Source organism: Scyliorhinus canicula, chromosome 5 (assembly GCF_902713615.1).
Source record: "Scyliorhinus canicula chromosome 5, sScyCan1.1, whole genome shotgun sequence".
In the NCBI taxonomy this organism is placed as follows: domain Eukaryota; kingdom Metazoa; phylum Chordata; class Chondrichthyes; order Carcharhiniformes; family Scyliorhinidae; genus Scyliorhinus; species Scyliorhinus canicula.
Window position 1 is genome coordinate 215560087 of NC_052150.1, and position 22604 is coordinate 215582690.

Here is a 22604-nt window from a genome sequence, read left to right on the forward strand (position 1 = left end):
CCTCCACTCCATTTAACTGCCTCAGCTCCAAATCCCATTGATGCCGATAAAAATTTGTCCCCCCCCCCACCACCCCCGCCAGTCTTGGAAGCACCCCACAGCCTTTTGGGAAGAGAGTTTCAGAATTCTCATCACACCTCTGTGTGAAAAACATCCCCAAAAGACTTTTTAGCTCAAACTTTGTGATTTCTGTCCCTTTGTTCTGGGTTCCTCATCCCGAGCAAATGGGCTTTCTACCTTGAATCCCTTTACTGGTTCAAATCACTACAACATGATCACCCCTTAACGCAGCTGGTACCGCATCGCCCCCTGACATAATTTGACCCTTTTCACTGGTTGAATCTGCGCAGTGCCCCTTCCATGATGACTGTATAATGGAGCAGTTGCTGGCCCTTTCTATCAGAGTATAAACTACCTACCATGGAGTCCGAGAGCCTTCTGGATGAAATAGGTTTTCATTGTGTACATTCTCAGCTGAAAATTGGTAAGACCAAACCAAAGGGTTCGATCCGCTGTTGAGTGCCCCAGCAGCCCATAACACACTCATACCAGTCAAACATTGCTCCTGAAGAATAGTTACTGTGGCAGTGCAGAAACTGTAGTAGCACATTACCCATCAGAATATCCCACAGCCAATTATCACACTGTAATATCTCAAAGGCAATTATCGCAATGTAACATCCCACAGCCAATTATCACACTGTAACATCCCACAGCCAATTATCACACTGTAACATCCCACAGCCAATTATCATACTGTAACATCCCACAGCCAATTATCACACTGTAACATCCCACAGCCAATTATCATACTGTAACATCCCACAGCCATTATCACACTGTAACATCTCACAGCCAATTATCACACTGTAACATCCCAAAGCCAATTATCACACTGTAACATCCCACAGCCAATTATCACACTGTAACATTCCACAGCCAATTATCACACTGTGACATCCCACAGCCAATTATCACACTGTGACTTCCCCCAGCCAATTATCACACTGTAACATCACACAGCCAATTATCACACTGTAACATCCCACAGCCAATTATCACACTGTAACATCCCACAGCTAATTATCGCACTGTAACGTCCCACAGCCAATTATCACACTGTGACATCCCACAGCCAATTATCACACTGTAACATCCCACAGCCAATTATCACACTGTAACATCCCACAGCCAATTATCACACTGTAACATCCCACAGCCAATTATCACACTGTAACATCCCACAGCCAATTATCACACTGTAACATCCCACAGCCAATTATCACACTGTGACATCCCACATTCAATTATCACACTGTAACATCCCACAGCCAATTATCACACTGTGACATCCCACATTCAATTATCACACTGTAACCTCCCACAGCCAATTATCACACTGTAACATCCCACAGCCAATTATCACACTGTAACATCCCACAGCCAATTATCACACTGTAACATCCCACAGCCAATTATCACACTGTAACATCCCACAGCCAATTATCACACTGTAACATCCCACAGCCAATTATCACACTGTAACATCCCACAGCCAATTATCACACTGTGACATCCCACATTCAATTATCACACTGTAACATCCCACAGCCAATTATCACACTGTGACATCCCACATTCAATTATCACACTGTAACCTCCCACAGCCAATTATCACACTGTAACATCCCACAGCCAATTATCACACTGTAACATCACACAGCCAATTATCACACTGTAACATCCCACAGCCAATTATCACACTGTGACATTCCACAGCCATTATCACACTGTAACATCCCACAGCCAATTATCATACTGTAACATCCCACAGCCAATTATCACACTGTAACATCCCACAGCCAATTATCATACTGTAACATCCCACAGCCAATTATCACACTGTAACATCCCACAGCCATTATCACACTGTAACATCCCACAGCCAATTAACACACTGTAACATCCCACAGCCAATTATCACACTGTAACATCCCACAGCCATTATCACACTGTAACATCCCACAGCCAATTATCACACTGTAACATCCCACAGCCAATTATCACACTGTAACATCCCACAGCCAATTATCACACTGTAACATTCCACAGCCAATTATCACACTGTAACAACACACAGCCAATTATCACACTGTAACATCCCACAGCCAATTATCGCACTGTAACATCCCACAGCCAATTATCACACTGTAACATCCCACAGCCAATTATCACACTGTAACATCCCACAGCCATTATCACACTGTAACATCCCACAGCCAATTATCACACTGTAACACCCCACAGCCAATTATCACACTGTAACATCCCACAGCCAATTATCACACTGTAACATTCCACAGCCAATTATCACACTGTAACAACACACAGCCAATTATCACACTGTAACATCCCACAGCCAATTATCGCACTGTAACATCCCACAGCCAATTATCACACTGTAACATCCCACAGCCAATTATCACACTGTAACATCCCACAGCCAATTATCACACTGTAACATCCCACAGCCAATTATCACACTGTAACATCCCACAGCCAATTATCACACTGTAACATCCCACAGCCGATTATCACACTGTAGCATCTCACAGCCAATTATCACACTGTAAAATCCCACAGCCAATTATCACACTGGAACATCCCACAGCCAATTATCACATTGTAACATCCCACAGCCAATTATCACACTGTAACATCCCACAGCCAATTATCGCACTGTAACATCCCACAGCCAATTATCACATTGTAACATCCCACAGCCAATTATCTAACTGTAACATCCCACAGCCAATTATCACACTGTAACATCCCACAGCCATTATCACACTGTAACATCCCACAGCCAATTATCACACTGTAACATCCCACAGCCAATTATCACACTGTAGCATCCCACAGCCAATTATCATACTGTAACATCCCACAGCCAATTATCTAACTGTAACATCCCACAGCCAATTATCACACTGTAACATCCCACAGCCATTATCACACTGTAACATCCCATAGCCAATTATCACACTGTAACATCCCACAGCCAATTATCACACTGTAACATCCCACAGCCAATTATCACACTGCGACATCCCACAGCCAATTATCACACTGTAACATCCCACAGCCAATTATCACACTGTAACATCCCACAGCCAATTATCACACTGTAACATCCCACAGCCAATTATCACACTGTAACATCCCACAGCCAATTATCACACTGTAACATCCCACAGCCAATTATCACACTGTAACATCCCACAGCCAATTATCACACTGTAACATCCCACAGCCAATTATCACACTGTAACATCCCACAGCCAATTATCACACTGTAACATCCCACAGCCAATTATCACACTGTAACATCCCACAGCCAATTATCACACTGTAACATCCCACAGCCAATTATCACACTGTAACATCCCACAGCCAATTATCACACTGTGACATCCCACATTCAATTATCACACTGTAACATCCCACAGCCAATTATCACACTGTGACATCCCACATTCAATTATCACACTGTAACCTCCCACAGCCAATTATCACACTGTAACATCCCACAGCCAATTATCACACTGTAACATCACACAGCCAATTATCACACTGTAACATCCCACAGCCAATTATCACACTGTGACATTCCACAGCCATTATCACACTGTAACATCCCACAGCCAATTATCATACTGTAACATCCCACAGCCAATTATCACACTGTAACATCCCACAGCCAATTATCATACTGTAACATCCCACAGCCAATTATCACACTGTAACATCCCACAGCCATTATCACACTGTAACATCCCACAGCCAATTATCACACTGTAACATCCCACAGCCAATTATCACACTGTAACATCCCACAGCCATTATCACACTGTAACATCCCACAGCCAATTATCACACTGTAACATCCCACAGCCAATTATCACACTGTAACATCCCACAGCCAATTATCACACTGTAACATTCCACAGCCAATTATCACACTGTAACAACACACAGCCAATTATCACACTGTAACATCCCACAGCCAATTATCGCACTGTAACATCCCACAGCCAATTATCACACTGTAACATCCCACAGCCAATTATCACACTGTAACATCCCACAGCCGATTATCACACTGTAACATCCCACAGCCAATTATCACACTGTAACATCCCACAGCCAATTATCACATTGTAACATCCCACAGCAAATTATCACACTGTAACATCCCACAGCCAATTATCACACTGTAACATCCCACAGCCGATTATCACACTGTAGCATCTCACAGCCAATTATCACACTGTAACATCCCACAGCCAATTATCACACTGTAACATCCCACAGCCAATTATCACATTGTAACATCCCACAGCCAATTATCACACTGTAACATCCCACAGCCAATTATCGCACTGTAACATCCCACAGCCGATTATCACATTGTAACATCCCACAGCCAATTATCTAACTGTAACATCCCACAGCCAATTATCACACTGTAACATCCCACAGCCATTATCACACTGTAACATCCCACAGCCAATTATCACACTGTAACATCCCACAGCCAATTATCACACTGTAGCATCCCACAGCCAATTATCATACTGTAACATCCCACAGCCAATTATCTAACTGTAACATCCCACAGCCAATTATCACACTGTAACATCCCACAGCCATTATCACACTGTAACATCCCATAGCCAATTATCACACTGTAACATCCCACAGCCAATTATCACACTGTAACATCCCACAGCCAATTATCACACTGCAACATCCCACAGCCAATTATCACACTGCGACATCCCACAGCCAATTATCACACTGTAACATCCTACGCCAATTATCACACTGTAACATCCCACAGCCAATTATCACACTGTAACATCACACAGCCAATTATCACACTGTAACATCCCACAGCCAATTATCACACTGTAACATCCCACAGCCAATTATCACACTGTAACATCCCACAGCCAATTATCACACTGTGACATCCCACAGCCAATTATCACACTGTAACATCCCACAGCCAATTATCACACTGTAACATCCCACAGCCAATTATCACACTGTAACATCACACAGCCAATTATCACACTGTAACATCCCACAGCCAATTATCACACTGTAACATCACACAGCCAATTATCACACTGTAACATCCCACAGCCAATTATCACACTGTGACATCCCACAGCCATTATCACACTGTAACATCCCACAGCCAATTATCACACTGTAACATCCTACGCCAATTATCACACTGTAACATCCCACAGCCAATTATCACACTGTAACATCCTACGCCAATTATCACACTGTGACATCCCACAGCCATTATCACACTGTAACATCCCACAGCCAATTATCACACTGTAACATCCCACAGCCAATTATCACACTGTAACATCCCACAGCCAATTATCACACTGTAACATCCCACAGCCAATTATCATACTGTAACATCCCACAGCCAATTATCACACTGTAACATCCCACAGCCAATTATCACACTGTGACTTCCCACAGCCAATTATCACACTGTAACATCACACAACCAATTATCACACTGTAACATCCCACAGTCATTATCACACTGTAACATCCCACAGCCAATTATCACACTGTGACTTCCCACAGCCAATTATCACACTGTAACATCCCACAGCCAATTATCACACTGTAACATCCCACAGCCAATTATCACACTGTAACATCCCACAGCCAATTATCGCACTGTAACATCCCACAGCCAATTATCACACTGTAACATCCCACAGCCAATTATCACACTGTAACATCCCACAGCCAATTATCACACTGTAACATCCCACAGCCAATTATCACACTGTAACATCCCACAGCCAATTATCACACTGTAACATCCCACAGCCAATTATCGCACTGTAACATCCCACAGCCAATTATCACACTGTAGCATCCCACAGCCAATTATCACACTGTAACATCCCACAGCCAATTATCACACTGTAACATCCCACAGCCAATTATCACACTGTAACATCCCACAGCCAATTATCACACTGTAGCATCCCACAGCCAATTATCACACTGTAACATCCCACAGCCAATTATCACACTGTAACATCCCACAGCCAATTATCACACTGTAACATCCCACAGCCAATTATCACACTGTAACATCCCACAGCCAATTATCGCACTGTAACATCCCACAGCCATTATCACACTGTAACATCCCACAGCCAATTATCACACTGTAACATCCCACAGCCAATTATCATACTGTAACATCCCACAGCCAATTATCACACTGTAACATCCCACAGCCAATTATCACACTGTAACATCCCACAGCCAATTATCACACTGTAACATCCCACAGCCAATTATCACACTGTAACATCCCACAGCCAATTATCACACTGTAACATCCCACAGCCAATTATCACACTGTAACATCCCACAGCCAATTATCATACTGTAACATCCCACAGCCAATTATCACACTGTAACATCCCACAGCCAATTATCACACTGTAACATCCCACAGCTAATTATCACACTGTGACTTCCCACAGCCAATTATCACACTGTAACATCCCACAGCCAATTATCACACTGTAACATCCCACAGCCAATTATCACACTGTAACATCCCACAGCCATTATCACACTGCGACATCCCACAGCCAATTATCACACTGTAACATCCCACAGCCAATTATCCCACTGTAACATCCCACAGCCATTATCACACTGTGACTTCCCACAGCCAATTATCACACTGTGACTTCCCACAGCCAATTATCACACTGTAACATCCCACAGCCAATTATCACACTGTAACATCCCACAGCCAATTATCACACTGTAACATCCCACAGCCAATTATCGCACTGTAACATCCCACAGCCAATTATCACACTGTAACATCCCACAGCCAATTATCACACTGTAACATCCCACAGCCAATTATCACACTGTAACATCCCACAGCCAATTATCACACTGTAACATCCCACAGCCAATTATCACACTGTAACATCCCACAGCCATTATCACACTGTAACATCCCACAGCCAATTATCACACTGTAACATCCCACAGCCAATTATCACACTGTAACATCCCACAGCCAATTATCACACTGTAACAACACACAGCCAATTATCACACTGTAACATCCCACAGCCAATTATCGCACTGTAACATCCCACAGCCAATTATCACACTGTAACATCCCACAGCCAATTATCACACTGTAACATCCCACAGCCGATTATCACACTGTAACATCCCACAGCCAATTATCACACTGTAACATCCCACAGCCAATTATCACATTGTAACATCCCACAGCCAATTATCACACTGTAACATCCCACAGCCAATTATCACACTGTAACATCCCACAGCCGATTATCACACTGTAGCATCTCACAGCCGATTATCACACTGTAACATCCCACAGCCAATTATCACACTGTAACATCCCACAGCCAATTATCACATTGTAACATCCCACAGCCAATTATCACACTGTAACATCCCACAGCCAATTATCGCACTGTAACATCCCACAGCCAATTATCACATTGTAACATCCCACAGCCAATTATCTAACTGTAACATCCCACAGCCAATTATCACACTGTAACATCCCACAGCCATTATCACACTGTAACATCCCACAGCCAATTATCACACTGTAACATCCCACAGCCAATTATCACACTGTAGCATCCCACAGCCAATTATCATACTGTAACATCCCACAGCCAATTATCTAACTGTAACATCCCACAGCCAATTATCACACTGTAACATCCCACAGCCATTATCACACTGTAACATCCCATAGCCAATTATCACACTGTAACATCCCACAGCCAATTATCACACTGTAACATCCCACAGCCAATTATCACACTGTAACATCCCACAGCCAATTATCACACTGCGACATCCCACAGCCAATTATCACACTGTAACATCCTACGCCAATTATCACACTGTAACATCCCACAGCCAATTATCACACTGTAACATCACACAGCCAATTATCACACTGTAACATCCCACAGCCAATTATCACACTGTAACATCCCACAGCCAATTATCACACTGTAACATCCCACAGCCAATTATCACACTGTGACATCCCACAGCCAATTATCACACTGTAACATCCCACAGCCAATTATCACACTGTAACATCCCACAGCCAATTATCACACTGTAACATCACACAGCCAATTATCACACTGTAACATCCCACAGCCAATTATCACACTGTAACATCACACAGCCAATTATCACACTGTAACATCCCACAGCCAATTATCACACTGTGACATCCCACAGCCATTATCACACTGTAACATCCCACAGCCAATTATCACACTGTAACATCCTACGCCAATTATCACACTGTAACATCCCACAGCCAATTATCACACTGTAACATCCTACGCCAATTATCACACTGTGACATCCCACAGCCATTATCACACTGTAACATCCCACAGCCAATTATCACACTGTAACATCCCACAGCCAATTATCACACTGTAACATCCCACAGCCAATTATCACACTGTAACATCCCACAGCCAATTATCATACTGTAACATCCCACAGCCAATTATCACACTGTAACATCCCACAGCCAATTATCACACTGTGACTTCCCACAGCCAATTATCACACTGTAACATCACACAACCATTTATCACACTGTAACATCCCACAGCCATTATCACACTGTAACATCCCACAGCCAATTATCACACTGTGACTTCCCACAGCCAATTATCACACTGTAACATCCCACAGCCAATTATCACACTGTAACATCCCACAGCCAATTATCACACTGTAACATCCCACAGCCAATTATCGCACTGTAACATCCCACAGCCAATTATCACACTGTAACATCCCACAGCCAATTATCACACTGTAACATCCCACAGCCAATTATCACACTGTGACATCCCACATTCAATTATCACACTGTAACATCCCACAGCCAATTATCACACTGTGACATCCCACATTCAATTATCACACTGTAACCTCCCACAGCCAATTATCACACTGTAACATCCCACAGCCAATTATCGCACTGTAACATCACACAGCCAATTATCACACTGTAACATCCCACAGCCAATTATCACACTGTAACATCCCACAGCCAATTATCACACTGTAACATCCCACAGCCAATTATCACACTGTAACATCCCACAGCCAATTATCACACTGTAACATCCCACAGCCAATTATCACACTGTAACATCCCACAGCCAATTATCACACTGTAGCATCCCACAGCCAATTATCACACTGTAACATCCCACAGCCAATTATCACACTGTAACATCCCACAGCCAATTATCACACTGTAACATCCCACAGCCAATTATCACACTGTAACATCCCACAGCCAATTATCACACTGTAACATCCCACAGCCATTATCACACTGTAACATCCCACAGCCAATTATCACACTGTAACATCCCACAGCCAATTATCATACTGTAACATCCCACAGCCAATTATCACACTGTAACATCCCACAGCCAATTATCACACTGTAACATCCCACAGCCAATTATCACACTGTAACATCCCACAGCCAATTATCACACTGTAACATCCCACAGCCAATTATCACACTGTAACATCCCACAGCCAATTATCACACTGTAACATCCCACAGCCAATTATCATACTGTAACATCCCACAGCCAATTATCACACTGTAACATCCCACAGCCAATTATCACACTGTAACATCCCACAGCTAATTATCACACTGTGACTTCCCACAGCCAATTATCACACTGTAACATCCCACAGCCAATTATCACACTGTAACATCCCACAGCCAATTATCACACTGTAACATCCCACAGCCAATTATCACACTGTAACATACCACAGCCAATTATCCCACTGTAACATCCCACAGCCATTATCACACTGTGACTTCCCACAGCCAATTATCACACTGTGACTTCCCACAGCCAATTATCACACTGTAACATCCCACAGCCAATTATCACACTGTAACATCCCACAGCCAATTATCACACTGTAACATCCCACAGCCAATTATCGCACTGTAACATCCCACAGCCAATTATCACACTGTAACATCCCACAGCCAATTATCACACTGTAACATCCCACAGCCAATTATCACACTGTAACATCCCACAGCCAATTATCACACTGTAACATCCCACAGCCAATTATCACACTGTAACATCCCACAGCCAATTATCACACTGTAACATCACACAGCCAATTATCACACTGTAACATCCCACAGCCAATTATCGCACTGTAAACTTTCACAGCTGAGAATAGGTGTGGAGCAACAATGTGTGTGTGTGTGTGGGGGGGGGGGGGTGATCTGTTGGTGGTGGGTTGGGAATTCGAGGGGTGGGAGGCGGCACTGATCATAGAATCGTAGAATTTACAGTGGAGAAGGAGGTGACTTGGCCCATCGAGTCTGCACTGGCCTTTGGAAAGAGCACCCCACTTAAGCCCACACCTCCACCCAATCCTCTTGACCCAGGAACCCCACCTAACCTTTTTTTTTTAACACAATGGGCAATTTTAACATGGCCAATTCACCTAACCTGAACATCTTTGGACTGTGGGATGAAACCAGAACATCCGGAGGAAACCCACGCACACGCGGGGAGAACGTGCAGACTCCGCACAGACAGTAACCCAAGCCGGGAATCGAACCTGGGACCCTGGAAGTGTGAAGCAACAGTGTTAATCACTGTGCTACTGTGCTGCCAGGAGAGAGGTGTAGGCATTCCTTTGACATTAGACAGTGGTCCTCCTGGTCATGCTGCCCGCACTGACGGCCACTGTCACTGCATCCCAGGCACCATTGCTGACGTGCTGCTGGGCCTCCGACCCCCTCATCCCCTCAGCAGAACGGGATATGTCAGCTTCCACCCACCGTGTCGAGAAGCCTGGCCAGTTCGCCATCACCAAAGTGAGGAGCAGGTCTGTGCGCTGCAGTGCTTGTGTGTTGCCTGGGAATGAGTGATAGGGGAGCGTTTGAAAGCAGATCCCCCTTGTTAGCGGCGAGACACTGAGGCATCAGTCTGGCGAATCTGATGGCGAGACAGCCAGTAATGGCGAGAAGCTAGTGGGGGCTCATTTCCAGCGCTAAGTGCCGATGAATACGGGCCGCAAGCTGCCAACACGACCGTCGAGGAACATCCCGATAAACTCGCCCAAAATGACACTTCGAAACGTTTCCGTTGAATCGCACCCACATGTATCAGGTGTAACATGTTATAGATTTAAAGTCCATCTCTGTGTCTTCGAGGCAGCTTGCACTGAAGCAAATTAACACTCCACATCCCTTCCTCCATCCTTTTATCTTCTGCCTATGATCCATTGAGCAATGTTTACAAGAGCAAGAATTCTACGGCGCGTAGAACATCCCAAAGCCTGTCCACCATCTACAAGGCACATGTCAGGAGTGTAATGGAATATTCACCACTTGCCTGGATGAGGGCAGCTCTCAAGAAGCTCAACAGCATGCAGGACAAAGCAGCTAGCTTGATTGGCACCCCACCCCCTCCTTAAACATTCACCAATGCACAATGTCAACCAGGTGTACCATCTGCAAGGGGCACTGCAGCAACTCACTAAAGCTTTTTAGGCAACACCTTCCAAACCCACGACCATTACTTTCTCGGAGGACAAGAGCAGCATCTGGAACTGCTTTCTCTTCATTCACTCACCGCCTTAAAAACCCACCTTCTAATAATAATAATAATCTTTATTATTGTCACAAGTAGGCTTACATTAACACTGCAATGAAGTTACTGTGAAAAGCCCCTAGTCGCCACATTCCGGCACCTGTTTAGGTACACAGAGGGAGAATTCAGAATGTCCAATTCACCTAACAGCACATCTTTCAGGACTTGTGGGATGAAACCGGAGCACCCGGAGGAAACCCACACAGACACGTCGGGAGAACGTGCAGACCCAAGCGGGAATTGAACCCGGGTCCCTGGTGCTGTGAAGCAACAGTGATGACCACTGTGCTACTGACTGAGTTTTCAGTTGCCTCTCTTGGATCTTACACTGGACCAGTGTTCTCAGCAATCTTGTTGTGACCAGGGCTGTGGTTCTCCCCTACCCGGCGGGGGAGGGGGTCCCGGCGGGATGGAGTGGCGTGAACCCCTCCGGCATCGGGCCACCCAAAGGTGCGGAAGTCTCCGCACCTTTAGGGGCCAAGCCCTAACCTTGAGGGGCTAGGCCCGTGCCGGAGTGGTTGGCGCCCCGCCGGACCGTGGGAAAGGGCTTTGGCGCCACGCCAGCCGGGGCCGAAGGGACTTCACCGGCCGGCGGACGTCCGCGCATGCGCCTGAGCATCAGCGGCTGCTGACGTCATCCCCGTGCATGCGCAGGGGAGGGGGTCACTTCCGCGTCCGCCATTGTGAAGACTATGGCGAATGTAGAAGGAAAAGGATGCACCCACGTCACAGGCCCGCCCGCCAATCGGTGGGCCCCAATCGCGGGCCAAGCCACCGTGGGGGCACCCCCGGGGCCAGATCGCCCTGAGCCCCCCCCCCCCCCCCCCCCCCCCAGGACCCCGGAGCCCGCCCGCGCCGCCTAGTCCCGCGGGTAAGGTAGGTGGTTAGATTCCCGCCGGCGAGACCAGCATGACAGCAGCGGGACTTCGGCCCATCGCGGGCCGGAGAATCGCCGAAGGGGGCCCGCCGACAGGCGCGGCGCAATTCCCGCCCCCACTGAATCTCTGGTGCCGGAGACTTCAGGAGACGGCGGGGTGGCGGGGGGGGGATTCACGCCGGCCCCCGCCGATTCTCCGACCTGGTTGGGGGGTTGGAGAATCCCGCCCCAGGTCACCATATTCGACACATGATACAACATATATGCAAAGAATGAGGTGAACCTTGTTGTTACAAGGTTGTTACATCCCCCGGATCTGAATTGGGATTCAGGGAGGGACTGAAGGTGAACAATAAGGCACTGGGACAAGAAAGAATATTTTTGGATGCAGCAGCTGATCAGCACACAGCATTCGGTCATATTTCTGCTGTTAAAATATTTCAATACTTCCTTCAATGAGGGCGGACCACACCATGTGCTAGAATGAAGCAGCGCTACAATTTCTTACATACAGGGTTTCCATTTTAATTTTGATGTGGGGCCGGATCTGTGTCCTCAGTCGATTGGGCTGCCGCAGGGTCTTAATGTCCATCTGAATTTCAATTTCTCACCTGATGATCAGCACTCTTCACTGTGGTTGGGGGCAGCAGGGTAGCATTGTGGATAGCACAATCGCTTCACAGCTCCAGGGTCCCAGGTTCGATTCCGCCTTAGGTCACTGTCTGTGCGGAGTCTGCACATCCTCCCCGTGTGTGCGTGGGTTTCCTCCGTGTGCTCCGGTTTCCTCCCACAGTCCAAAGATGTGCAGGTTAGGTGGATTGGCCATGATAAATTGCCCTTAGTGACCAAAATTGCCCTTAGTGTTGGGTGGGATTACTGGGTTATGGGGATAGGGTGGAGGTTTTGACCTTGGGTAGGGTGCTCTTTCCAAGAGCCGGTGCAGACTCGATGGGCCAAATGGCCTCCTTCTGCACTGTAAATTCTATGTAATCCGGGTGCTCCGGTTTCCTCCCACAGTGGGTGTGCAGGCTGGGTGGATTGGCCATGCTAGGCCCATGCAGGTTAGGTGGTGTTACGGGAGTAGGGTGGGGAAAGTGGGCCTACATAAGGTGCTATTTCAGTGGACTGGTGCAGACCCAATGGGTCGAATGGCCGTATTCCACACTGTAGGGATTATGATTTGCCACATACGGCTAATAGCAAGTATGTTGGGCAGCACTGCACTGGGGTCCACCCCTTTACCTTACTGTGTATCTTTTTCACTCAACCTTCTTTGCCTTTTAGGTACAAAGGAGATGGAAACTGTTTGTGAGTGTATGTTTTTTTCCCTCCTCTTTCACAGAAAGTGTCCTCCTACGTTTGTTTGTTTGAAGGCTGGAAGGAACCCCGATTACAATTACACCAGTTTTGATAACTTTGGATGGGCCTTCCTCTCCCTCTTTCGCCTAATGACGCAGGACTACTGGGAGAATCTGTATCACCAGGTTAGTGACAGCACAACCAATCTGTGTGACAAATGCGTCACAATACAGCAAGACTGGTGTATATCGCTGAATTGACTGCTTTCTGGGGACATCATTTTAACCCCGTATTGGGCTACCTTTTCTGCCTGCCTTACCATTTGAACTTCTTCAGAGAGCACGGGAGTGACAACATTGTTGTTCCAGCAGCTATAACCAGCTTTCTTCAAGGTGGGCTGAGTGTGGGCCCACAGTTAGAAACTGCACCCTTACCATTTATAAGGATATGGGCAGTAGGCAGCACATGGCGAAAATAACCCTAAATTCCAAAACAGTCAACTACAATTAGAAAGAAAATTCAGAAAATGCTGGAAAAGCTCAGTAGGCCTGGCAGCATCAGCGGAGCAAGAAACAGAGTTGACGTTTCAAGTCTGATATGACTACCGATATGACCCTTTGGAAATGGGGAGTGGGAGAAATGTGCCGACGCCGGAGTGAAAACCGGAGTGTTTCACTCTGGCGTCGGAGGCCGCTCCCCGCCCCCTATTCTCCCACCCCCGGGGGGCTAGGAGCGGCGCCGCGTCATTTACGGGCGCCGGTCCTTGGCGCCCGCGTAAATGACGTCACCCGTGCATGCGCAGGTTGGCCGGCGCCAACCCACGCATGCGCGGTCGCCGTCCTCCTCCCCACGGCCATCCGACATTTCTTGCGGGGCGGCGGAGGAAAGGAGATCCTCCTTCAGTGAGGCCGGCCCGCTGATCGATGGGCACCGATCGCGGGCTAGACCCCTTTTGAGGCCCCCCGGTGCTGGATCCCCCCCCCCCCCCCCCCCCACAGGCCACCCCCCCCCCCCCCCCCCCAGCCTTCCCGCGCTGTTCCCGTCGGCAGCGACCAGGTGTGGACGGCGCAGGTGGGAACCTGTCATGTCGGGCAGGCCGCTTGGCCCATCCGGGCTGGAGAATCGCCGCTCACCCGTTACAAACGGCGAGCGCCGATTCTCCGAGCGGCCACCCGGTTTGGAGGGGGTGGGAGAATCGCGTGCAGGTTCCGGGGCGGCATGGCGGGACTCGCTCGGCGCCCCAGCGATTCTCCCACCCGGCGTGGGGGTGGGGGGGGAGAATTCCGCCCGTGATGTTGAACAAGGTGAAAGGGGCACACAGTTACTTCTGTAGTTCATAAACCAATCCATGTTAAGAACTCTTGGATTTTCTGTTACAGCCTGCTGTCAACTGATTTGAGGCTGTTGCAGTTGAAACAAATCGGCGTGTCAAAATGAACAAACTTGCAAAATGTGTTACTTCTTAAAAATTATGCCAAGTCTTTCCAAAGCGCCATACTATCAATAACTGTGATGCTGAGTGAGGCACAGGTTTCCAAGTCCACTTAAATACTATCTTTTCTGTGTTTCCCTGTCAATTATCCTTTAATTATAGCTGCCTTAAAGACTGAAATCAAGCCAAAATAATTATTTAACTGGCCGAGGAGCACTTTCTTTCAACTGGCATGAGCTGGAAATGCCAACCGGCCCACAAGGACCTTGATGAAGAGCTTTTAAGAAGGCCATTTGTGCCCACAAACAGTTGTATGTACACTGTGTGAACTTCCATCTATTCAGTAACACCAACCTCCCGTATTGACCTGACAGGTCCATTGTCTACCCAGTGGCCAAGGTGCTTAGAGTTCAGTGATGTGTCCACATAATGCAGCAGTTCATCAACCCTTCAGATCTTGTAACAAAGGGGCAGTCAAAGAATGTGGGATGAATTGAGGTTGACGATAGAGATGCTTTGACAAAGAGTCATCCCGACTCGAAACGTTAGCTTCCTTCCCTCTCCGCAGATGCTGTCAGACCTGCTTCGATTGTCCAGTATTTTCTGTTTTTCTTTAACTATTTATCTGCGTGGTTCTGCCTTCTCTGTCTCTTTTCTATTCCTTCATGGGAAGTGAGTGATGTTGGCAGGACCCATCCCCAATTGCCCTTGAGAAGTTGCTCGTGAGGCACTTTTTTGAACCGCTGCTGTCCATGTGGTGCGGGTACATCCACAGTGCTGTTAGGAAGACAGTTCCAGGATTTTGGCCCAGCAATACTGAAGGAACGGCAATAGAGGTGCTGTTTGGAAAAGCCTAGATGAGTTGCTGCACTGCGATTTGTAGAGGGTACACACTGTGCATGGGTGGGGGAGGGATTGAGTGTTCAAGGAAGCAAATAGGCGGCTTTGTCCTGGATAGTTTTGAGCTTCTTGAGCATTTTTGAAACTCCAATCATCAAGGCAAATGGAGAGTATTGCATCACACTCTGGACTTGTGCCTTGTAGATGATGGACAGGCTTTGGGGAGTCAGGAGGTGAGTTACTGTTCACAGGATTCCTGGTCTCTGATCTGCTCTTCGAGCCACAGTATTTATACGGCTGGTCCAGTTCAGTTTCAGGTTACTGGGAACCCCAGGATGTTGTTAGTGGGGGATTCAATGAAGGGAACAGCAAGGGAAGATGATTAGAATCTCTCTTGTCGGAGGCAATCATAACCTGGCACTCGTGTGGTTTCTTTCTTCTTTCCTTTCTTGGCTCTAAAATTTCAATCCTCAAAGAAGATTATTGTGCTCCAAATATCTTTACCAGAGCATCATCTTAACATGAGAGCTCGATCACGTAAGAAATGAAATCAGGAAATAATGTTTTCCCAGAAAGGTTCGTGGAGATCAGCAACGTGCTTTGCCACATCCTTACTCGGTCTGGCCTACATGTGACTCCGGATCCACAATCAATGCGTTAACTCTTAAATGCCCTCGAAAATGGCCGAGCAAACCACGCAGTCTAGGCGGTTGGGGATGGGCAATAAATGTTGGTCTTGCCAGTGATACCCACGTCGCATGAATGAATAAAAACGTTCACCTGTCCTTTCTCCTCACCATTTTCCCCTTTTGTAACCTTGCCTTTCATTTTGTTCTTTCCCCTTGTGAAATGCAGATCCTGCGAACTGCGGGAAAGGCGTACATGCTCTTCTTTGTTGTTGTCATTTTCCTGGGATCCTTCTACCTCGTCAACTTGATCCTGGCTGTGGTCGCCATGGCTTACGATGAACAAAACCAAGCGACCATCGCAGAAAACGCGAAGAAAGAGAAAGAGTTTCAGCAGATGATGGAACAGCTTCGGAGACAGCAGGAACAGGCCGAGCAGGTATGCTGCGTTTGTGTAACTCCTAGTAACAAAGGTCCGGGAGGCTCACAGGAGCATTATCAAACCAGACTTAACATTGGACTGCATGATGAGAAGTTCAAACAGGTGGTCAAAAGCTTTCTCACGGGCTCTTGAGGAGGGGAAAGGTGCAGAGAATTTAGGGAGGGCATTTCAGAGCCTCGCGACTCGACAGGCAAAAGCGTAGCTGGCGGTGATGGTGATGGGAGGAAGGGGGATGCACGAGACGCTGCCATATTTAAGGAATCTGTTCCATCGATCTCCAACAATGCAGAAGGAGGTCATTCAGGCCATCCCTCTGAAAGAGCACCCTATCTCGGCCATGGGCTTTGTAAGTGGCAACACAAGTGGACAAGGTAGTCAGGAAAGCATACCTTAGAAAGAAAAGCCTTTCATTAGACGGGGCATCGAGAATAAAAACTGTCAAGTCATTCTACAGTTGTACGGAATCTTGGTAATGCCGCACTTGGAATATTGCACGCAATTCTGGTCGCCACACTACCAGAGGGAGGTGGAGGCTTTGGAGAGTTTGCAGAGGAAGTTGACCAGGATGTTGCCTGGTCTGAAGGGTGTTAGCTATATGGAGAGGCTGAATAGACTCGGACTGTTTTCATTAGAACGACGGAGGTTGAGGGGTGACCTGATACAGGGATATATGATTATGAGGGGCATGGATAGAGTAGATGGGCAGGCACTCTTTCCCAGGGTGGAGGGGGCAGTCACCGGGGGCATAGGTTTAAGGTCCGTGGGGCAAAGTTTAGAGGAGATGTGCGAGGCAGGTTTTTTACACAAAGGCTGGTGAGTGCCTGGAACGTGTTGCCAGGGGAGGATGTGGAAGCAGATACATTAACGCCGTTCAAAAACATCTTGACAAATACATGGATAGGATAGGTACAGAGGGATACAGCACATGGAAGTGTTGAGAGTTTTGGCAAAGGTTGGTATCATGACCGGTACAGGCTTGAAGGGCCCAAGGGCCTGTTCCTGTGCTATATTGTTCTTTATTTATTCTTTGGTTTGATGTAGGGTGGAAAGGCAGAGGCTGACCAGGACAGCATTAGAAAATCTGAGCTTGTATCTCTGACTGGTAAAGGAATCTTAGTGAATTCAACAAGAACCCAGTGCGATACTGAAATTCCTATATGTGGTATGTGTTCATGTGCACGTGTCCAGCAGCTGACCCCTTCTAAAAGTAATGGGAGCCAAATGCCAGAGTATTGTGACACCGTGAAGATTGAAGGGGAGGCCTCACCCTACAGCAGGGTAATGGGAGGACTGGAGCTCACACCAGCACTAGGCCAAAGGCTTGGATTTTGTTGAATATACTCCTGTCAGCAGGTGCTTCAGACTTGCCGCAGAAATGCTGCCAATCTTTATAATAATGGGGAAGCTCCTTTCCTTTGCTATCATTTTATGTCTTTAAATTAATTCACCTAACAACAGGCCCATTGGATGGAGCCCCATCATGGTTGGAAACCAGGTGCAAAAGAGACAAAAGTAATTCGAACAAAATGGATAGAACCAGAGAGATAGAATTCTGCTGTGTCCATTTTTGGTGGAATCTGTTAGACTGATAGCAAATTTCACGGCATTTTTCCCCAAAGTTCCCAGGATGCCCGAAATGCGCCTAACGCCTTCTGGAGTCAGGTGGTATTCCGCGGAAACATCTAAATTAAATTCACCCACTCGCCATCTGGCAAGAAGGACAGTGCACCAATTGAACGTGGTCTGATTAGCAAGTTTGCAGATGATACTAAGATTGGCGGAGTTGCAGATACCGAGGAGGACTGTCAGAGAATACAGCAAAATATAGATAGATTGGAGAGTTGGGCAGAGAAATGGCAGATGGAGTTCAATCCAGGCAAATGCGAGGTGATGCATTTTGGAAGATCTAATTCAAGAGCGGACTATATGGTCAATGGAAGGGTCTTGGGGAAAATTGATGTGCAGAGAGATCTGGGAGTTCAGGTCCATTGTACCCTGAAGGTGGCAATGCAAGTTGATAGAGTGGTCAAGAAGGCATACAGCATGCTTGCCTTCATCGGACGGGGTATTGAGTACAAGAGTTGGCAGGTCATGTTACAGTTGTATAGGACTTTGGTTAGACCACATTTGGAATATTGCGTGCAGTTCTGGTCGCCACATTACCAGAAGGATGTGGATGCTTTGGAGAGGGTGCAGAGGAGGTTCACCAGGATGTTGCCTGGTATGAAGGATGCTAACTATGAAGAAAGGTTGAGTAGATTAGGATTGTTTTCGTTGGAAAGACAGAGGTTGAGGGGGGACCTGATTGAGGTCTACAAAATTATGAGAGGTATGGACAGGGTGGATAGCAACAAGCTTTTCCCAAGAGTGGGGGTGTCAATTACAAGGGGTCACGATTTCAAGGTGAGAGGGGGGAAAGGGAGATGTGCGTGGAAAGTTTTTTACGCAGAGGGTGGTGGGTGCCTGGAACGCTTTACCAGCGAAGGTGGTAGAGGCGAGTACGATAGCATCATTTAAGATGCATCTGGACAGATATATGAACGGGCGGGAAACAGAGGGAAGTAGCTCCTTGGAAAATAGGTGACAGGTTTAGATAAAGGGTCTGGATCAGCGCAGGCTGGGAGGGCCGAAGGGCCTGTTCCTGTGCTATAATTGTCTTTGTTTGTTCTTTGTTCTTAATAATGTTAGTCGAGATAATACGTCACTGTCCCATGACCTAGTGGCTTTCAGATTTAGCAAAGTAAGTTTTCTATCAATTGAGCCCAAACGAGGCAAAAGGTACAAAAAAAAGAACCATCAATTCCCTTTCAGGTGTAAGAAGGTTTTGGGCATATACCAGGGGCGGGATTCTCCCGCACTTGGCGCGATGGCCTGTCGCCTGCGTCAATAACGGCGCGAACCACTCCGGCGCCGGGCCACCCGGAAGTTGCGGAATCTTCCACACTTCCGGGAGCTACGCCGGTGCCGGAGGGGTTGGCGCCGCATCAACCGGCGCCGAAGGGCCGTCGTGGTCTCGCGCATGCGCAGAACCGCCGCCGTGTTTCCTGCACAAGCGCAGAACCACCGCCGTGTTTCCTGCACATGCGCAGAACCACCGCCGTGTTTCCTGCACAAGCGCAGAACCGCCGGCGTGTTTCCTGCACATGTGCAGGGGGTTTCTTCTCCACGCCCGCCATGGCAGAACCCTACAGAGGCCGTTGCGAAGAGGAAGAGTGCCCCCATGGCACAGGCCCGCCTGCAGATCGGTGGGTCCCGATCGCGGGCCAGGCCACTGTGCCCCCACCCCCCGGGGCTGGATCCTCCCGCGCCCCAAGGACTCCTGTAGACGGCCTTCTAGCCAGGTACCGCTGGGATGGACCATGTCCATTTTACATCTGTGGGACTGGCCGAAAACGGGCGGCCGCTCAGCCCATCGGGGTCCAGAGAATTGCCGGGGGGGGCCGCTGCCAATGGCCCCCGACAGGCGCGGCGTGATCCCCGACCCACCCGAAAACCAGCACCGGAGAATTCGGCAGCCGGCGTCGGAGCAGCTGGGCGGGATTCACGCCGCCCTCTGACGATTCTCCGACCCGAAAGGGGGTCGGAGAATCCCGCCCCAGATGTTAATTGGGGTGATTCTCGACATCCAGAGTTTAGCAATGCGGCAAGTGTGCTAACACCCATGTTATTCGTAAAAAAAAAAGACATCAAGGCCAATAAATGGAACACGCTGTTTCGTATAACTCATTTACTGGCATTTTCACAGCAGTTGGCCAGATTGGGCAATGAGACCTTGTCGAGAAGTTCCTCCGAGAGATCGCATTTAAGTGCAAGGAGCACCAGAGAAAAGAGCAACAGGACCAGGAGTGGAAAAGAGCTGGAAAAATTGGAAGAGGGGTTCGATGAGGAAAAAGAACTGAGGTCTGCATCAGAAAGTGGTTTGCCACGGAAGGTAATTGATCCGTTGCATGTTACACAGTCTCGATGAAAGAAAGGAACTTACCTATCCACTTGCATAGAATGATGTTGCTGCTCTTGTTTAAGGTTTTTCTTTCCTGTTTGATAATAACTGCTGCCCTCATACTGTTAAAGAAAGACAGGTGCAATTCTTAGTAGAGGAAGATTCATCTCATTCTGCGCCGCATACTAAATAATAGGAGGTACCCAGAGACATTGGGCTCGATTTTGTCAGCCCCTTTGGGCATGGGTTGGGAAGGGGGAGGTTGGCAAACCGTTGTATGAAGGAGTTGGGTGCCTGGTCCGATGTTGCCATTTCGCCAGCAGCAAACTTGCTGTTTCCTCTGAAGTGCATCTGTACAGTTTGTCTCCATCAGGCCCAGCAACAGCGAGTTCCACATTTCCACCACTCTCTGGGTGAAGATGGTCCTTTCTGAATTTCCTATCGGATTTCTGGGTAATTATATTGAATTGACGTCCTCCAGTGACACTCCTCCCCACGAGGTAACATTCTCTCTGTGTCCGCCCTATCAAAACCTTTCAGAATTTTAAACCCCTCTATTTGGTCACCGTTCAGACTTCTCTTTCTGTTTTAAGCTGCCCCAGATCGCCCCCTGCAGCCAAACGAAAGCCTCTTCCTCAGCACCGGAAGGGTACTGACCCTTCACAATAATGACCATTTGCATTTTAAACATTTTTTTTTAAAGTCTCAAGGAACTTCACAGAGGAACCGTGGGAGGAGAACGACCGCCCACATAAGAATTAGGAGAACCAACTTAAAATTAGATCAAAATGATCAGTTCATGGGGAAGTTTTTTGTGAATTCATTCTTGGGATGTGGGCGCTGCTAGAAAGTCCAGCATTTGTTGGCCAGCCCGCACTGCCCCTGAGGCTTGCTAGGCCATTTCAGAGGGGGACAGTGAAGAGACAATCACATCACTGTGTGGGTCGGGGTCTGGGCCAGACCTGGTATGGTGGCAGATTTCCTTCCCTAAAGTACATTAGTGAACCAGGTAGGTTTTTGCGGCAATTGGCAATGATTTAATGGTCATCATTAGACATAATTCCAGGTTTTCAAATTTCCCCATCTGCCCTGGTGGGATAGGAACCCAGGACCGCAGGGCATTACCCTGAATTGCTAGTGCAGTGACAATAACATTATGCCACCCTCTCCACTCGTGGGAGAGCTAGCTGTCACACAGACAAGTCCAACATCACATAGATTTACATAGAATTTACAGTGCAGAAGGAGGCCATTCGGCCCATCGAGTCTGCACCAGCTCCCGGAAAGAGCAACCTACCCAAGATTAACACCTCC

General features: G+C 47.5%; 1 protein-coding gene across 2 annotated transcripts in view; it reads left to right on the top strand.

Annotated features, from left to right (window-relative positions):
• scn5lab (sodium channel, voltage gated, type V-like, alpha b) overlaps window positions 1–22604 on the top strand; it is a 707937-nt gene that overhangs the window by 469818 nt on the left and 215515 nt on the right. For both annotated transcript variants that reach the window (XM_038798482.1, XM_038798481.1), the window contains 3 exons: window positions 14054–14195; window positions 17138–17347; window positions 21096–21281. In XM_038798482.1, coding sequence (XP_038654410.1) covers window positions 14054–14195; window positions 17138–17347; window positions 21096–21281 — 538 coding nt within the window. The remainder of the gene's footprint in view (window positions 1–14053; window positions 14196–17137; window positions 17348–21095; window positions 21282–22604) is intronic.